At 58.9% G+C, this 17268-nt stretch overlaps 2 protein-coding genes across 2 annotated transcripts; both read right to left on the bottom strand.

The window, feature by feature from the left end:
• NUDT8 (nudix hydrolase 8) lies at positions 1554-4057 on the bottom strand. The gene is made up of 4 exons (XM_018043528.1): positions 3774-4057; positions 2696-2828; positions 2074-2151; positions 1554-1972 (listed from the first exon to the last, which is right to left on the bottom strand). The coding sequence occupies exons 1-4, from the start codon at positions 3965-3967 to the stop codon at positions 1745-1747; spliced, it is 633 nt and encodes a 210-aa protein (XP_017899017.1). The 5' UTR covers positions 3968-4057; the 3' UTR covers positions 1554-1744.
• Positions 5547-14297, bottom strand: TBX10 (T-box 10). Its single transcript, XM_018042768.1, has 9 exons — positions 14253-14297; positions 11446-11534; positions 8732-9181; positions 8546-8647; positions 8027-8198; positions 6946-7101; positions 6576-6643; positions 6289-6383; positions 5547-5844 (listed from the first exon to the last, which is right to left on the bottom strand). Exons 1-9 carry the CDS (start codon positions 14295-14297, stop codon positions 5564-5566), a joined length of 1458 nt encoding a protein of 485 aa, XP_017898257.1. The 3' UTR covers positions 5547-5563.

Below are 17268 nucleotides of genomic sequence, written 5' to 3' on the forward strand. Positions count from 1 at the left end.
AAGGTCATGTGACCCAAAGTCAGCCAAGAAAGTGTAACTCTGGGATAGACTGGCCCAGAAAGAGAAGCTGTTTTCTGCTGATGGGATGCTGGTACTGTTCTGTCCTACAGCTGTCGTCTTCTCCTCTCCTCTCATCTCTGGGGAGTGGAGAATACTCCCAAGAGTGAGGCTGATACAGTGGAAAGCACAGAAGGAAGAGTGCCCGGAGCTCCTGGATCCAGCTACACCTGAAGCTAGTCTATCTGTGGAGTCTGCAATCACTATTCCTCCAGATGGCGACTGCAGCCATGAAATGACAAGACATTCACTCCTTGGGAGAAAAGTTATGACCAACTTAGCATATTAAAAAGCAGAGACAATACTTTGCCAACAAAGGTCTGTCTAGTCAAAGCTATGGTTTTTCCAGTAGGTATGGATGTGAGAGTTGAACCATAAAGAAAGCTGAGCGCCAAAGAATTGATGCTTTTGAACTGTGGTGTTGGAGAAGACTTTTTTTTTTTTTTTTTAGTTTTAAAAATATGGAACGCTTCACGAATTTGCGTGTCATCCTTGCGCAGGGGCCATGCTAATCTTCTCTGTATCGTTCCAATTTTAGTATATGTGCTGCTGAAGCGAGCACTGGAGAAGACTCTTGAGAGTCCCTTGGACAGCAAGGAGATCCAACCAGTCCATCCTAAAGGAAATCAGTCCTGAATATTCGTTGGAAGGACTGATGTTGAAGCTGAAACTCCAATACTCTGGCCACCTGATGGGAATGGCCAACTCATTGGAAAAGACCCTGATGTGGGAAAGACTGAAGGCGGGAGGGGAAGGGAACAACAGAGGATGAGATGGTTGGATGACATCACTGATTCAACGGACGTGAGTTTGAGTGAACTCTGGGAGTTGGTGATGGACAGGGAGGTCTGGCATGCTGCAGTCCATGGGGTCACAGAGTCAAACATGACCGAGTGACTGAACTGAACTTAATTCCTCCTTTGGCAAAGTCAGCCACTGGGTGGCGTTTTCTATCCCTTGTCCTACCTAATACTGCCCAGTCCACCATGTCCAGGTCAGACTCCCCACCTCTTCAACTCAGAGATTTACAAGATGGATATGTAATTCCATTACACATCTGTGAGTAATTAATGTGTAATCACACGATTATCTATGTGACCTGGTCTAAGGTTGCCCCAAGACTGAGCACCTTTAGAGGGCAGGGTAGCATCTGGCTGGTGCACAGATGTGGCCCCAGCGCAGCACCTGGCACGGGGAGAGCCTGGCACGTCACAAGTTTGCAGTAACATGCAGGGCTCCTCTCTGGATGCCTGCTGCCCGGCACAGCATCAGCCAGGCTCGGAGGACAGTTCTGCAGTGGCTGTGGTGGCTGGGAGTTTGGGCTCTGGTGTCAGACAGGGTCTGGTTCAAATCCCAAACTGGGGTGACCTTGGGCAAGGTGTCTGCCCTCCCTGATCCCGTCTCACTACCCAGGGCAGCAGTGGTCTCACCTCCCAGGGCCATGGTGAATGTGAAATGTGAAATGAGAGAAAAGACGCCAGACACAGTATGCGCGCATAGCAAGTGACAGCGTGATTATCCCAAGGTGCCCCAGCCAGCAGGCCAGCTGTCCCATGGACTCTGCCCCAAGGTCAGGGCTCCAGTGCAGAAGATGCATTTGCCACGGTGTTTGGAAAGGCTCTTTATTCAGTCCTGGAGAGGAGCCGGCCTGGCCGGGCAGAGGCAGGGCCCGCTTGGGGCCAGGCCTTCAGCCCCGGGGCAGCTCCGGGCCAGCCAGGCGGGGCTGGTAGACGCCAGGGGCCAGCAGCTTCAGGGTGAACTCAGTGATGACGGCTGTGAGGCCCCAGACTCGGTGCGGCCCATGCAGGAATACGGGCAGCGTGTACTGGAAGTGGCCACCGCGGCAGAAGTGGGTGTAACCTTGGTTCTGCTCCTGCAGCAGATGGGCCAGGGGCAGGGCGAACACTTCATCCACCTGTGGGCAGGGGGCAGCGAGAGGGCAGACAGAGCGCTGGCCACTGCAGCCTCCCTCATCAGGACAACCCGCCCTCCCCCTCCCCAGATGCCCCTACTCACCTCCTCGGGGTTGGGCCTGAGGCTCTGGGGATCCAGCGGGCCCACTCCAGCCAGCACTGGCACCACCGTGGCCTTTTCCTGTGGCAGGAGGGGAGCAGGCCGTCAGGGCAGGGCTGGGCTGGGCTTGGCGGAGCTTTGGGCCAGGGGAGCCTGAGGGGAGGCCTCTGGGGCCTACAGCCGTGCAGGCCGGGTCCACCCGGCCCTGCTCGTGGACTTGCTCCAGCCATGCTGACTGGCTCAGTCCTCCTCAACACACTAGACCCACTCGGGCCTCTGCGCCATTGCTCTCCCTTACTTTTACCACCCTCAAATCACCCCTGCCTAGCCTGCAACGCCCTCCCCAACCTCTGTCCACCAAGCTGAGTGGAGCTGGTTCACCTGGAGCCACCTCCATCCCAGGACTGAGCCTCAGGATCCCCTGTGAAAGGGGAATCAAATACCCCTGGCCCCTTCCCGACAAGTGTGGGAGGTTGGAACACAACGGCTGGGCAGGTTGTCTGGGACCCCACCGCCCTCGGTGACTGCCACAGTCCCCAAGGCCACCCTCCTGGTCCCTGAGCGCCCTGCTCCTAGCCAGGGGTGAGCAGAGAGGCCGAGTGGGGTGAGGGCCTGAAGGGCTTACCCGGTCGTGCACGGGCCGCAGAACTCCCCACACCTGCTCCTCAGGCACAGCCAGGCCCAGCTCCTCCTGCGTCTCCCTCAGGGCCGTGTGCACCACGTCCCGATCAGTGGGGTCACACTTGCCACCTGGGAAACTGAACAGGCAGAGGGAGCCTGCTTCCTGGGCTACTGGGGCCATGAAGTGCTGGGGGTGGCCGCTGCGGCAGGGACTCGCCTAAAACAAAGTCTCTGCCCCTAGTTTGCAGAGAGGGCTATGAAAGCCCCATGGCCTCTGCAGGCTCGGTTTACCTCCCTGAACAACAGGAGAAAGGGGGAGAAGCCCCGGGGCTGAGACACGCTAACTGGGCTTATCGTGGGTCGCCCCAGAGGTGCTGACAGTGACCCTAGGGTGTCCCCAGTTTCCCCCGGGGGGAGGGGGATCACGGCCTGGGCGGGAAGCCAGATAGCCCCGCCCCACGCTCCCCCTTGGCTCCCGGAGGGGAATCATCCTGCAGTTGCAGGGAAAAGGCGAAGTTCTGCCTTTTTAGTATGTGTGCTTGGTCGCTCAGTCGTGTCCAGCTCTTTGTGACCCCGTGGACTGTAGCCCGTCAGGCTCCTCTGTGCATGGGGATTCTCCAGGCAAGAAGACGAGTGGGTTGCCATGCCCTCCTCCAGGGGAATCTTCCCCACCCTGGAATCGAACCCCAGGTCTCCTGCATTGCAGGCGGATTCTTTACCTTCTGAGCCACCAGGGTAGCCCAAGAATACTGGAGTGGGTAGCCTATCCCTTCTCCAGGGGATCTTCCTGACCCAGGAATCGAACCGAGGTCTCCTGCATTGCAGGCGGAGTCTTTATCTGCTGAGCTACCTTATGTCCCGCGCCCGCGCTTCGAGCGTCCGCGCGGCGGCGCCGGGGCAGACGTACCCGCGGCTCCAGGCTCCTCCCTCCGCAGCCGGCTGGCCCAAGGGCTCTACTTAGACCCATTCTGCAGAGGCGGAAACCAAGGCTCGGGTAGGCTAAGTGCTTTGCCCACGACCCGGCGGTCTCCGGAGTTTAGCAGCGCCCTCCTAGAAGGGAGAGGAGGTCCCGGCAGGTGTACCTGACGTCACCCTTGTGCCTCCCGGCCAGGCGGCTGGACCGCAGCGTGTAGAGTAGCGCCGGGACCCCGCGCACCGAGCACAGCGGCACGAGGACCGCGGCCGCCGCAGGCCGCGCGCGCAGCCGGGCCGTGGCTCCCGCCAGCAACCGCCGGCAGCGCTGTTCGCCCTCCGCCGACAGGCAGTCGGGCAGCATGTCCGGTCCAGCGCGGCGGGGACACCAAGGGCACCGGGCGGCGAGAGGGAAGAGGCTCGGGCGAGCACACTCGGGGAGGTCTCTCAGGAACTTGGGGGGGCGGGCCGTGGGAGGAGTCTGACCGCCTTGGAGGGGCGCGGTAGCGTCAAGGCCACGCCTACGAGGGCGGGGCCCGACCAAGGGGCGGACCCAGGCAGGGGAGGGGCCGCTCTGAGAATTGTGGGGCGGGGCGGGAAGGGGCGGGGCTCGATAGCCTGGGCTTCCGGCAGGGGCAGGCCTGGGCTTGCGGTAGGGGAGGGCCTGAGGCGGGTCTGGGGCGGGGCGGGAAGGGGCGGGTCTGGGGCGGGGCGGGAAGGGGCGGGTCTGGGGCGGGCGGGAAGGGGCGGGTCTGGGGCGGGGCGGGAAGGGGCGGGTCTGGGGCGGGGCGGGAAGGGGCGGGTCTGGGGCGGGGCGGGAAGGGGCGGGGCGGGAAGGGGCGGGTCTGGCCCGACGGGTCTGAAGAGTGTCTCCTGCCTAGTGCAACTGGACTCGTGTCTGGCCGGCGACCAGGGTCGGCCGTACTGACCGCGGGGTTTGGAATTCGGGGTGTCTGATTGTTGAGGTCCCGCATTTCTCTGCGCCCGCAAGTGCTGCAGGATGTTTGGAGTCGGCGTTTAACGAGTAGAGATGCCTGGGGCCGCGGGAAGGAGTGCCCAGCCCTGCCCACCGTCCGGGCCCTATCTCCTGGCTCCGCTGGGAGGCATGAGCTGCGCCCTCTCGCTCCAGGGAACCCACTCCAGCCCCAGACCTTTCCCCTCCTTTTCCCACCTCCAGGACCTGGCCTCCTCCTCTCCCATCTCCTCTGCAACTTCTACTCTTACAGGTGCTGGTCACTTTCTCTAGAAGCTCTCCTGCCTGGAATTTTGATTGAATTCTCAAACTCCTAGCGTCACCCCCACCATGACCCCTGTGGTCACTGCCTGTGGCATGCTGCACCCCTCTGCCAGACTGTGGCCCCCCCACCAAGGACCAGACACCCTGGTTTTGCACACAGCACCTAAACATGAAATGAATGGCAGGTGTCCCATGCTTTGCTTCGACTTTGAGCAGTGCCTCCCTGAGCTGCAGTTTTGGTCCTCATCTGGGTGGGCGAGGCAGAGGGCAGGAATACAACCTCCCTCACAGCCCTGCCACTCAGCTTGTGTTGCCAGCTTTACCATGACTCTGCTCCCTGGGATGCCAGCAGCACGGGGCAGAGCTTTGTGATGTCTGCAGCCCAGACTCTGGGGTGTGGGCTTTCCTGAGGCCCTCCACCCTGAACTCCAAGGACAGAAGTGCTCTGACCACCCATTCCAAATGGTTTAATGTTGGAGGGAAGAAAGAGGTAAAGCAGGGTTTGGAGGAGTCACCCCCAAGGCAGAGGGGCAGCTTGGAGATAGGGGGTCCAGTTCCAAGCCTGGCACCACCGCAGCCTGGTAACTCTGGTCGCTTTCTTCTCTGGGCTTCCACCTGCCCTGCTCTCCTGGTCAAGTGGGTAGGAGGGGGGCTCTCTGCAGAGGTAAGGCCAAAGAGAGTGGGCTCCAGGGTGAGAGGACTCTGTCCACAGGGCCCCCACCATCACTGTGGGTCCTGGCCAGGCCCCAGGCACATTGCAGTGGGGGAGAGGAGCCCCAGCCCCGCTGGGAGGGGCAGGCCCCCCTGGTCCCTGTCAGCCTGGATATTGGGGAGGGGGTATGGTGTTGGTCGGGCCCTTGGTCGGACGGGGCTTGAGGCTCCAGTGTACAGGCCCTGGTAGGCGAGAGGCGGGTAGGTGGCTGGGGCCAGCAGTGCCTCAGGAGGCGCCAGCAGCTGATGGTGGAGCCTGGCGGGAATCCTGGAGGTGAAGGCTTTGTTGGGGTCTGAGGGGGGAGGGCGTGGTCTCAGTGGACCCCAGGCCTCCCCTCACACCTTCAGCCCGCTGCTCTGAGACCCGGCTGCTCTCCTTTCTCAAGTTGCCCAGCACTTAGCCTTTGTGCTTGCTCTTACCTCTGCCTGGAATTTCTTCCCCTCCTCCTCCCTCCTTCTCAGTCCTCCAAGGCCCAGCCCAGGAACTGCCTCCTCCAGGAAGTCTACCTGACCTCCACCCCTGCTCTCCGCACTTTGTCCCTGCCCAACTGTTCTCCCTGCCCTGGGTCCAAAATTGTCTTAGACATTTCTGCTCCCCCTCTCTGTCCACACAGATGCCTGGTGAGCTTGCTGAGCAGTCTACAGCTCCTTCCTGGGGGGCCCGTGGCCTTGTCCCCTCCCCTCCTGCCTGCTCAGCGGGCTCCAGTCCCACAGTGTCTGTGGGCCTGGGGGCTGACCTTTCTTCCGCTCAGTAGAGCCTTTCAGCAGGTGGGGGCCGAGGCTGCTGCGACTCCGGGTCGGGACGCTGAGCAGGGGCCGTGGAGATATAGGCCTGGAGGTGGGGCAAGCAGGAATGGGGGCAGGGGTCATGGTGGGGAGCCCAGGCCAAGGGTCATGGTCTGAGTCAGGCAGTAGGACCCCAAGACAAGCCAGTGGCTGTGACCCTGAAAGAAGGGTCAGGAGCTGAGACCTTAAGAGATGCCTAGGGATAGAAATGGGGTGAGGGGATGGGGCCAGAAGGTACCAGGAGTCTGGGTCACTCTCCCGAAAGCCCTTGGCAAAAGGGTTGCTGGCAATTTTCAGCTGGGTGATCTGCAGAGGAGAGAGTGTAATTAGAGGTCAGCCTTGAGCTGGGGAGAGGCTGTGGGGCCCCGGGCTAGTTACCCTCTCCTCTCCGGATCCCCGCAATCTGGAGGCCCTGCGCCTCTCAGTCCAGGAACCACAGAGCCAGTGGGCGTGAAGGCAGAGGAATGACTGTGGGCTGATGCCCATGGAGCCCCGGAAGGACAGACGAGCAGGGCTCTGTGTGCCTGTCGGGCCTAAGAACCTGGTACTTCAGTTTCTCCCACGTGATGGGCTAGGGGAGTCAGGTCAGGAACGGTGGCCTGACGCACCCGGTGGTTCTGATACGCTGTCACAGCCGTGAACTGGGTCTCTGCGAAGATGAAGGACTTGAAGTTCTCCTGGGCGTAGCGCTCACTGTCTTTGCGCGGATCCACGAAGACCACGTGGAAGCGCGGCTGGTAGCGGTGCATGGAGTTGAGGATGATCTGTGGGGTGGGTGGGGAGGGTGGCAGCCAGCCCTGTTGAGGCTGACGCCCTTCCTCCAGGGCCCCCCACCCCCGCCCCTGTCTCATAACTGCTGGTGCCCGATGTGAGGTTGCGAGTCTGCGGTTCTGAGTCAAAGGCCCCTTTGCGTCTGAGCGTCTGGGCGGCTTGGCCTCTTTCACTCCCATGTCCCAGCCATCACAGGACGGTCTGGGATCTGACCACCTCTCCTACCCCGTGGCCTCCAAGCAGCCCAGCCACGACCATCTTTCTCCTGGATTTCTGCAGCCGCCTCCCAGCTGCGCTCCCTGCCTCCACTTGGTGCCTCTGCCCGTTTTCCACACAGCCGCCCTAATGAGCTGCAGCTCAGAACCACCACCCCCCATCTATGGCTCCCGCCCCACACAGAGTAAAGATCCGAATCCTCTCCGCAGCCAACTGGTCCTGCAGATCAGCGCAGGCCGCCCCTAGTATCTCTTCCCCTCCCGCTGCCCCTCCTCGCTCCACTCCAGCTCCACTCCAGCCACACAAATCCCCTCGGCTCCCCAGTATCTTCTTGCCTCAGGGCCTGTGCACTCACTGGGCCCTCTGCCTGCCACAGCTCCCTCTTCTATATACACAGGCTCCCTCCTCCACTCCATCAGACTTCTCTTCTAATAGCCTCAGTTGCTGCCTCCGTCTCAGACCCCTTCCCTGTCTCTTTTTTCTCCTGACGTCAGCCTGATCTTTGCCTTGGACAAAGTGTCAACGATGCTATGTTCTTGCATCTGTGGTGGGCCTGGGCAGTTCCCTCTGCTGTTCGACCCCCTGGCCAGGTGGAATTGGGCATCAAAGCCCCAGCCGGTTCTGGCCCCAGGCTTCATCACACCCAGGCCCCAGTGTCCCCTGTCCTGGCCCAGCCCCTCCCCACGGTGGCCCGGGCCTCACGTGGCCGTTTTCATCCAGCAGGTTGTTGGTCAGCTTGAGCTTGTCGAAGGACACGATCTGACGCATCCACTGCGCGCCCTTGGCTGGCGAGTCGGGGTGGAAGTGCACACGGCCAGGCGTGGCCGGGTCCGCCTTGCCTGCCACCAGCCAGGCAGAACTGTGGAAGGCGTACCTGGGGATGGAGCGAGGTGGCGAGGGCGCCCTGACTGCACCCCAGGGCGCCTACCTCATCTGCTGCCCCCACCTGGAGCCGAGACTGACGGGGGTCACCATCTCCCCTACTGCCCACGTGCTGGCCCATCTGCACACGAGGAACCAGAGGCTCCAGAAGACTGTCCGGCCTGGGGTCCCTGCGGTCGCACCGGCCGCCCTGGACTAGCCCCGTCCATCCCCGCCTGGCAGGGATAGACCCCTTGACACTGTTCCGACTGACCCCTATTCACCCAGGGAGCGGGTGGGCTTCTGCTTCCCCGTCTCAGTGCCTGAGGTCTGAGCTGCGAGCCCCAGCCAGCCCCGGACCTGTATCTCTTGTCGTCCAAAGGCACGAAATCCATGAGCAGGGCGTAGTCAGCCAGCGAGTCCATGCCCAGTATCTTCACCTGGAAGGTGGGGAACATCCTCCTGCGAGAGGGGGTGCTCAGCGGCCCCGGCATGGCTCCAGTCTCTCCACCCCTCCCGCCACCCCCTCACCCCCCGTGCTCATACCTGCCCGCCTTAGTGACGATCATCTCTGTGCCCAGCTGGTTGAACTCTTCCCACAGAGCCTTCATCTCCAGCTGAACCGTCACACTGGACACATGTGGGTTCTTGGGGCCCTGCACCGTGGGCTCAGCCACCGCTGGGGCCCCTGTGGAACCAGTGGAAGGGCCTGATGGTAACATGGAGTCTGGCTGGGGCTCCCAGCTGGAGCTGGTCTTGGGCAGTGTGTAGGTCTCTGAGGGGGCAAATACCCCAAGGCTAGCAGAGAGGAAGGCTGGGGAGAGAGGACACGATGTGGGCCTTTGGCCTCTGTTCTCCTCACCCACCCCCACTCCACCTAGCCAGCATTCATCTTTCAGGAAGCCCTTCTTCTTCCAGGGCTTGATGCCTCTTCTTCCAGGAAGCCCTCCCTGATTTCCAGGCCTGTGTTCCCATAGAATCCCTAACTCAGCATCACTTCATGAGGTAAATGTTCACTTAAAGCTCCTGGAGGCCAGAGACAAGACCTGTCTGGCTTCCCAGGGAATCTTTGAGCCATCAGGAGGCCGTGTGACCTTGAGCAAATTATTTCACCTCCTGGAACCTCGGTTTCCACATCTGTCCCAAGGAATTCTTAAATCTGTCTTATTGGGCTGACGTGAGGATTTGTGAAGACACACACAGGCCCTGACACACAGTAGGCCCTTCAGAAAGGACCTTGTTATGGATTATGGTACAGGTGGGGTTGTGAGGGGTGGGGGTGGGGGGAGTCTTTCTCAGTTCTGTGCAGACCTGGCTTCCTCGTGCTGCTTAAGGAATACTGAGCTGAAGGAGATCCCCAAATTACTGTGAATGACTCTTACCTATCTCTGACCCTGAAGTTGTGTTAATCACTCAGTCGTGTCCGACTCTTTGTGACCCCATGGACTGTTGCCCACCAGGCTCTTCTGTCCATGGGATTCTCCAAGCCAGTTCTAACATCTTTCCTCTCTGGCCTCCTCACATTTTTTTTTAAAGAGCCCCTCTTCGGGGCTTCCCTGGTGGCCTAGTAGTTTAGAATCTAACTGCCAATGCAGGGGATAAGGGTTTGATCCCTGGTCTGGGAAAATCTCACATGCCGCAGAGCCGCTAAGCCTGTGTGTCGTAACTCCTGAAGCCCACGGACCCTAGAGGCCGTGTTCTGCCTCAAGAGAAGCCACCACGATGAGAAGCCCAAGCACTGCCACAAAGAATGACCCTTGCATGCAGCCATGGAGACCCAGAGCAGCCAAAACTAAATCTTAAAAAGATAAAAGAGCCCATTTTTGGTCTGCAATCCTGGCACACGGCTTGGGCAAAAGTTTGCCTCGGCTCCATCCTTCTTATTTAAAAAAAATTATTTTAACTACAGTGAGATACTTTTTACCCACGGGGATGGCTATTACCAAAAACCAAAGCAAGTAACAAAACCAATAACCAAAAAAGTGTTACACGTGTTGGTGAAGATGTAGAGAAATTGGGACCTTTGTGCATTGCTGGTGGAATGTTAGACGGTGTAGCCTCTGTGGAAAACCACTGATGGTTCCTCAAAATATGAAAGATAGAATTACTATGAAAAGTGGAATTGTTAGTCAGTCATGTCTGACTCTTTGGGTCTCCTGCATTGGCGGGTGGATTTTTTACCACTGTGCCACTTGGGAAGCCCATGTCCAACTCTCTGTGACCCTGTGGACTACAGCCTGTCAGCTTCCTCTATCCATGGAATTCTCCAGGCAAGAATACTGGAATGCCCATAAGAACCAAGAGCAAGTACCTGAACAGATATGGGTTCACTGGTATTCAGAGCAGCATTGTTCACAACAGCTAAAATGTGGATGAGACCCTAGTGTCTGTGCACTGCTGGATGAATGGATAAGAAGAACGTGTGTATCCAGACGATGAGATATTATTCAGTCTTTAAAAGGAAGGGTGTTATGAGGCAGACCATGGCATGGATGAACCTTGAGGATGTTACGCTAAATAAAACAAGCCAGTCACAAAAGGACAAAGACTATATGATTCCACTCATAAGAGGTGCCTAGCAGTGAAATTCATAAACGGAAAGTGGATGACGGTTGCCAGGGGCAGGGAGAGGGAATGAATTAATGTTCAATGGGGACAGTGTTTCAGCTTTGCAAGATGCAGAAAATTCCGGAGATGGATGGTAGTGATGGTTGCACACCAATATGAATGTGCTTAAGGCCACTGAACACTTTAAAATACTTAAAATGATAGTTTTTATATTATGAAAAAGTGAAAAAGAAACTGTTAGTCGCTAGTCATGTCTGACTCTTTGAGACTCCATGGACTGTTGTCTGCCAGGTTCCTCTGTCCATGAAATTCTCCAGGCAAGAATACTGGATTGGGTTGCCATGCCCTTCTCCAGGGGATCTTCCCGACTCAAGGATCAAACCTGGGTGTCCTGCATTACAGGCGGATTCTTTACTGTCTGAGCCATCAGGGAAGACCCATGTTGTGTATATTTTAACACAACATCTTAAAACTAGAAAAGGCATCCTGAAAAGCAGACTGTTCATTTCTAGCAGCCCCACATGGGTTGGGAACCTGGTAAAACTGTGTGATCCCCCGGGTAGAGGTAGAATTATGGTGCTGGATGGATGGATGGACAGGTCCGTGGGTGGAGGGAGTTTCCTGGGATAATACAGCATGTGATGAGTTGACAGGCAGGCAGCACCTGGCCAGAGCCAGTGCAGAGTAGGTACCAGGTGAGAGTGTGGGGTCCAGGGTCCGTGGTCCCATCCTCAGCAGCCCTGAAGTGGCACCTCACTAAAGTCCCTGGAAGCTCTGCAGTCTGGGGATGGGTGGGTCTTACAGAAAGGGGACGGGACATATCAGGTCTAAATCCCCCAGAGATGAAGGGTGGATGAGCCGATGTCCCCCATCACCTGGACCAGGCCGTCAGCTGGGCAGTTGCCCGTCACTTAGCTGTCCTGCTGGGGCAGGAACATCATCCAGATAACCGACGCCAGCCCCAGAGTCTTTGGTGATGTGTCCCAAGGGAGAGAGGCTCGTGGTTTTGCTGGGCCTGGGGGCTTCGCAGGCTGGTTACTGGCTCCCCAGTCTTTTCTGAGCCTAGACCCTGCCCCTCCTGGTTCACAAGCTGCCCTGTACCGCCCTCAGTAACTCTGGGGAGGGGCCTGTCCTCTGCCCACTTTCCCTGAAAGCCAACACCTCTTGATTGCCAATTTCCACTGACATGGAGTCAGATTTGGAGGGGAAGTTGCAGCTCCTTGTCCACCTTGATATGCAAGGGGTGAGGCCCAGAGAAAGGAGGGGCCAGGCCCAAGGTCCCCCAGGCCTGATAAGGCTTTCACCCCCAGAAATGTCTCTATCCTGCTGCCTATCAGCACCCCCACATTTGCACTTGGATGGCTGCGTGGGCCCCGCCCTGGTGGGGCCTGAGGCCTCAGCCTGGGGTGTCCCTGCCCCATCCTCTTGCCCAGGCCCTAGGTACAGTTATGTTTCCCTGGTCCCTAAGCCTAGACCCTGTCCCACCCGACCCACCCCGGAGCTTGAACTCACTTGTGGGACTGCCTTGGCCGCCTGCCCCTTACCTGCCATGGAACAGCCTGGACTTCCAATTCCTGGAGACAGTGGTTCAGCTGGGGTCTCTGCCTGCTGCCCCAGTAGTCAGCCTCTCCCGGTCTCCCAGTCCATCGGCAGCACGGCTCAGTGCTCAGGCCCTCCCTCAGTCCCCAGCCTCCTGGCAGGACTGTCCTCCCCTCCTGGGTCGTCTACGTCTTGGTTCTGTCCCCAAGCCAGGCAACTGGTCTCTGCAGGTGGGACCTCGGCGCTGGGGTGTGCAGAGCCCCTTCTGCAAGCCACCCTCAGACTGGACTGTGCGAGGCCCCGGGCTGGGCTCGTCCGGTTCCAGGCGCGATGCTGTGCGGGAGGAGGGCAGGTGGGGAAGCTCTGACGTGGTGAGGCCGCCTCTCCCCCTCCCAGTCTCTGCTCCTGGCTTCCTCCCCTCCTTAGCTAGGCGCCCCCCAGCCATTCCTGATCAATGGGCCCAGATGCACGCAGGGCGGGGGCCCACCTCCAGGACAGGCTGGGAGATCTGCAGGGGTTTGGACCCGGCTGAATGGAGGGGCCAGGGCTGACAGGGCCTCAGGGAGGTCGAGGGGCTGCGGTAGAAGCATGGAAGGCTGAATGGCAGAGGCGCTGCCTCTTCCCAGGACCCAGACCCCTGACCGGGGCTGCTGTCGTGGAATCACCAGGGACCTCGGGCCAGAAAGGCAAGGGGGCAGCAGCCACGTGTGTGAGCAGAAGCAGAGCCCTTGGACTGGGAGGTGGGAGGCCAGGTACTCCTGACCGCTCAGCCCATGAGCTGTGACACTGGCAGGACCTGACGGCCCTGTGCCTCGGTTTCCCCAACTGAACTAGGTGCGTACTCGCTTCTGCCTGGGATGGGCTGGCCCCGCCTGGGGGGTGCAGTAAGCTGTCCCCATCTTGGCTGATGGTGCCTACACAGGCCCCACAGGGTCAGGGGAGGCTGGCCCAGGTCAGAGGCCGCAGGGGCAAGTCCTGACCGGGCACCTTCCCCAGCAGCCCCTGCCTATTTGGAATGGGGCATTCAGGGAACACACAGGTGGCCAGTCAGAAAGGGAGGGGGGGTCTCCCCACGTTGCTTGCTGCCATGTGGCTCAGCACAGGTCATCGGACTAACCCTGGGTTGGCCCACTCTAGGGCCATGGGCCAGGGCACCAGGCGAGAGCACACTGGGCTGGGCTTGGCATGCCCGATCGGGGTTCCCAAAGTCGACTGGACCCCACAGCTCCTCCACAGTCTAGCTCTGGGGATACAGCGTGACACCCCGGCCCCTCTCGGACCCACTCGATGAGGGCAAACTCTCCTCCCTCAGCTCAGGGGGACTGCTGCCTCACCCCCCACCACACTCCCCAGGTCCCTGGGGCCAGGCTGGGAGAAATCCCATCAGGAGAGTGAGGGCCGACCCTGGCACAGACCCAGCCCTGGGGTCTGCTGCTGGGCAGGATGGGGCGAGTCCTCTGCCTTTTTGAGGAGTGTCCCAGAGTCTCCCAGGGATGAGGGGCTGCCTAGTGAGGCGAAGCCATGCCACCCTGTCCCAGGAGCCACGGTGGGGCTAGGGGGAGATAGGAGAGGTGATGAGGTTGGCGCCCCCTCAGCCTGGACTCCCAGGGACCTAGGGGTCTACTGGCTTCTGGTGTGTGTTTGTGTGTGTGTGTATGCACTTGCACTTGCCTTGGGTCTGTGAGATGGGAAGCCTGCCACATGCATGTGAGCTCACTGGCATGCCAACCCATGGGCACACACAGACTCAAGACTCAGTGACCTGCCACCGCCCGTGTGCACAGAAACACATGCTGTCTCTCACATGCACGCCACGCACACACACACAGGCACGCCTCCCTTCTTCAACAGCCTCTTCCCCAGCCGGTCTGCTCTTCCCGCCCGAGGCACCTCCTGGCCCCCTGCCCCCTCATCCATCTTGCTTGCCAGCCTGTCCTGGGTGCCCCCATATCCTTCACACCTTCTCATCTCGCTGCTCAATAGCAGGAGGCAGAGCGGCAGCCATGGCCGCGGGGAGACGGATGGGCTGGGTGCGGGTGTAGAGGGCCCAGGGAGGGAGAGCTGGGGAGGACGGAGCTCTGGGCTCCTCCAGCCCCTCTGTCAGGCAGGAGCAAAGCTCTCAGGCACGGGGGGCGGGGGAGGCCTGGACGGTGTGAGGCTGTGCTCAAGGTTCATCCCACCCCAGCAAGTGTGGCCCTGCGGTGGACACTGCAGAGAGTGCCTGGTTAGGATGGAGGGGACCTGAGGGGCAGGACTGGGCCCGCTCCCTCCTGGACGCTGACCATCTCAGCCTCCCTGGTGGGACTTCCACCACCCTACCTGCCCTTCCTGTACCTCCCCCCTGCACCCCTGCACCTGGACAGGTGGTCCCAGGTGGGGAGAGCCTTGTCAAGCTGCACCTCTTCCCCAGCCTTGACGCCCCCTGAGTCCCATGAGCACTGGGCTCATCACACACTTGGAAACGCACATCTGGGCTGTGCCACCCACCACATACGTATCCTTCTGGAAGAAGGGCCAACGTGCTGAGGCTCTCAGAAACGTGTGCTTACACACACAGCGCCTGGGCAGACACACGCCTAGACACCTGCATACGTGGGCACATACACAGCCGCACACTTCTGCCTCCCAGATCGACTCTGTGGCCCTGTGAACAGAGAGGGCTTGAAGCCCTCCTCTGGACCATGGCCTCCTCTGAAAGCCCCTCTGCTGGTCCCAGGGCAATCTTTCTCCAAGTTCCCCTCCACACACTCACACGCACTATGGGATCTTCCCTCTGGGCTGTGATAAAATAGTGTGGGCACAGAGACAGTCAGCCCTGGCCCCAGAACGCACAGCAGGTCTAAGACCACCCTGAGGCAGACCTGCCCCGGATCCCAAGGTCACAGAGAGGGGTCCTCTCCCACACAGGAGAGAGGACAGGAGCCATGGGCCCCTGGACACCTTCCATTTTATAGAATGGGAAACTGAGGCATGGAGGTGCGGGTTTGGCAAGAAATGTGGCACACAGTGGGGGGCAAAGGGGGGCCCTGGGCTCCAGATTGTGTCTCAAGACCCACTGTTCAGAAGGGAGGTCTGAGGCCGGACAGGCCTGGCCTGGGTTGGGGACCCAGGCTGGGGCGGGGGGCCAGTGTGGGCAGGGCAGGCCCGGAGAACGTGAGCTTCTCAGTTTGGATGAAGACAATGCCCCTCTCATGGTTGGCACCGTGCTGATGAAATGGGGTATGCAGTGGGCTCCCCCTCACAGAGCACGTCCTCACCACTGAACATCTGGAAGACAAGTCACAGTGGCCAGAAGGCTTGGTCCTGGGAGAGGACCCAGGGGCCAAGGCTGCTGGGGCCAACTTCTGCCCTGGCCCCAAAGGGGGAAACCCAGCAGGGAGCCAAGAGATGCCCTTCACTGATGGCCCTGCCCACCCGCCCTTCACCTCCTCAGTCAATGCAACAGGGTGTCTGCTGAGACGCCAGCTGGCTGCGTGTCTAGAGATGGAGACCCCGGTCACCCCAGAAAGATGCTTGTCCTTGTGTGCCCTAGTGGCCACAGGCGCAGACGGCGAAGTCTGGCTTCAAGGCCTTGCTAGCTGTGTGACCTTGAGCAAGTCATTCAACGTCTCTGGGTCTCAGCCTTCCCAACCCTCAGTAAAACTGGGATTATACGACCTCCTCCTATCGTCCTGAGGTTTAAATTAACAGCTAACAGTGCTTAAAGCAGGGCGTGGGGGGAATTCCCTGGCAGTCCAGTGACTAAGACCCAGTGCTTTCACTATGGTGGGCTCAGGTTTGATTCCTGGGGAGCTGAGATCTTATAAGCTGAACAATCCAGACCATAAAACAATCCAACAAACAAAAAAAACCAGCAAAAATAACAACAACAACAAAAAAAAAAAAACAGTGTCTGACACGTAGTAACTACAATATAAAAGTGTATTAAATAAAATTTTAAATTGTGGCAGAAATCACTATTATTTAGCATCTGCAGGGAAGATGGGTCTTTAGCCCAAAACACTGAAAGGACGGTGTTTCCTCCACCATAATGTTACAAGTAACGTAACACCTCAAAATAAAACCTGAAGCTGTAATTAGAGCAGAGAAGTCCAGCCAAGTTCTGACTTTTTCTTCTCATTGTTATTTGGTCCTTTAAAAAGGATCATATTTTTGACATGTCAGCCCCTTTGTAATATTTCTCTTTGCACCCCCATTTTGCTGTGCCCTCGGCTGGGGGATCGGCCTGCTGTGGGAGCCAGATCTCAGCTGCTCCAGGAGGGATGAGCAGGGCTGACAAAGGAAGGAGGTGGAGGCCCCTGAGATAGAAACCCACGGAGGAGGCTGCTCCGGCTGGTCCCTGGGCTCAGGTGCACAGGGCGGGTGGGCCAGTGCCCGCAGATGGTGCTCGTGGAAGCTCCTCCCCCCTCTGAAGGCCAGCTGAGGGGCTTTGCTGCTGCTGCTGCTCAGCCGCTCAGTCGTGTCTGAAGCTTTGCCACCCCTTGGACTGCAGTACACCGGGTTCCCTGTCCTTCACTCTCTCCCAAAGTTTTCTCAAGCTCATGTCCACCGAGTTGGTGATGCCATCCAACCTCCTCATCCTCTGTTGCCCTCTTCTCCTCCCGCCTTCAATCTTTCCCAGCATCAGGGTCTTTTCCATTCAGTCGGCTCTTCGCATCAGGTGCCCAAAGTATTGGAGTTTCAGCTTCAGCATCAGCCCTTCCAGTGAATATTCAGTGTTGATTTCCTTTAGGATTGACTGGTTTGATCTCCTTGTAGTCCAAGGGACTCTCAAGAGTCTTCTCCAGCACCACAATTCAAATCATCAATTCTTTGGCGTTCAGCCTTATATAAGGTCCAGCTCTCCCTGGGGAACAGTTATTAAGCGGGCTAGGGCCCTGCCTCTGGGGCTGCAGGACCTGAGGGCCCCTGGAGGGCAGGGGTGTTGCTCAACAGCGACCCCATGTGGCGGACCCTACAGAGCTGCGGCTGGTGGG

The sequence above is a fragment of the Capra hircus genome, chromosome 29, assembly GCF_001704415.2.
Source record: "Capra hircus breed San Clemente chromosome 29, ASM170441v1, whole genome shotgun sequence".
Lineage (NCBI taxonomy): Eukaryota > Metazoa > Chordata > Mammalia > Artiodactyla > Bovidae > Capra > Capra hircus.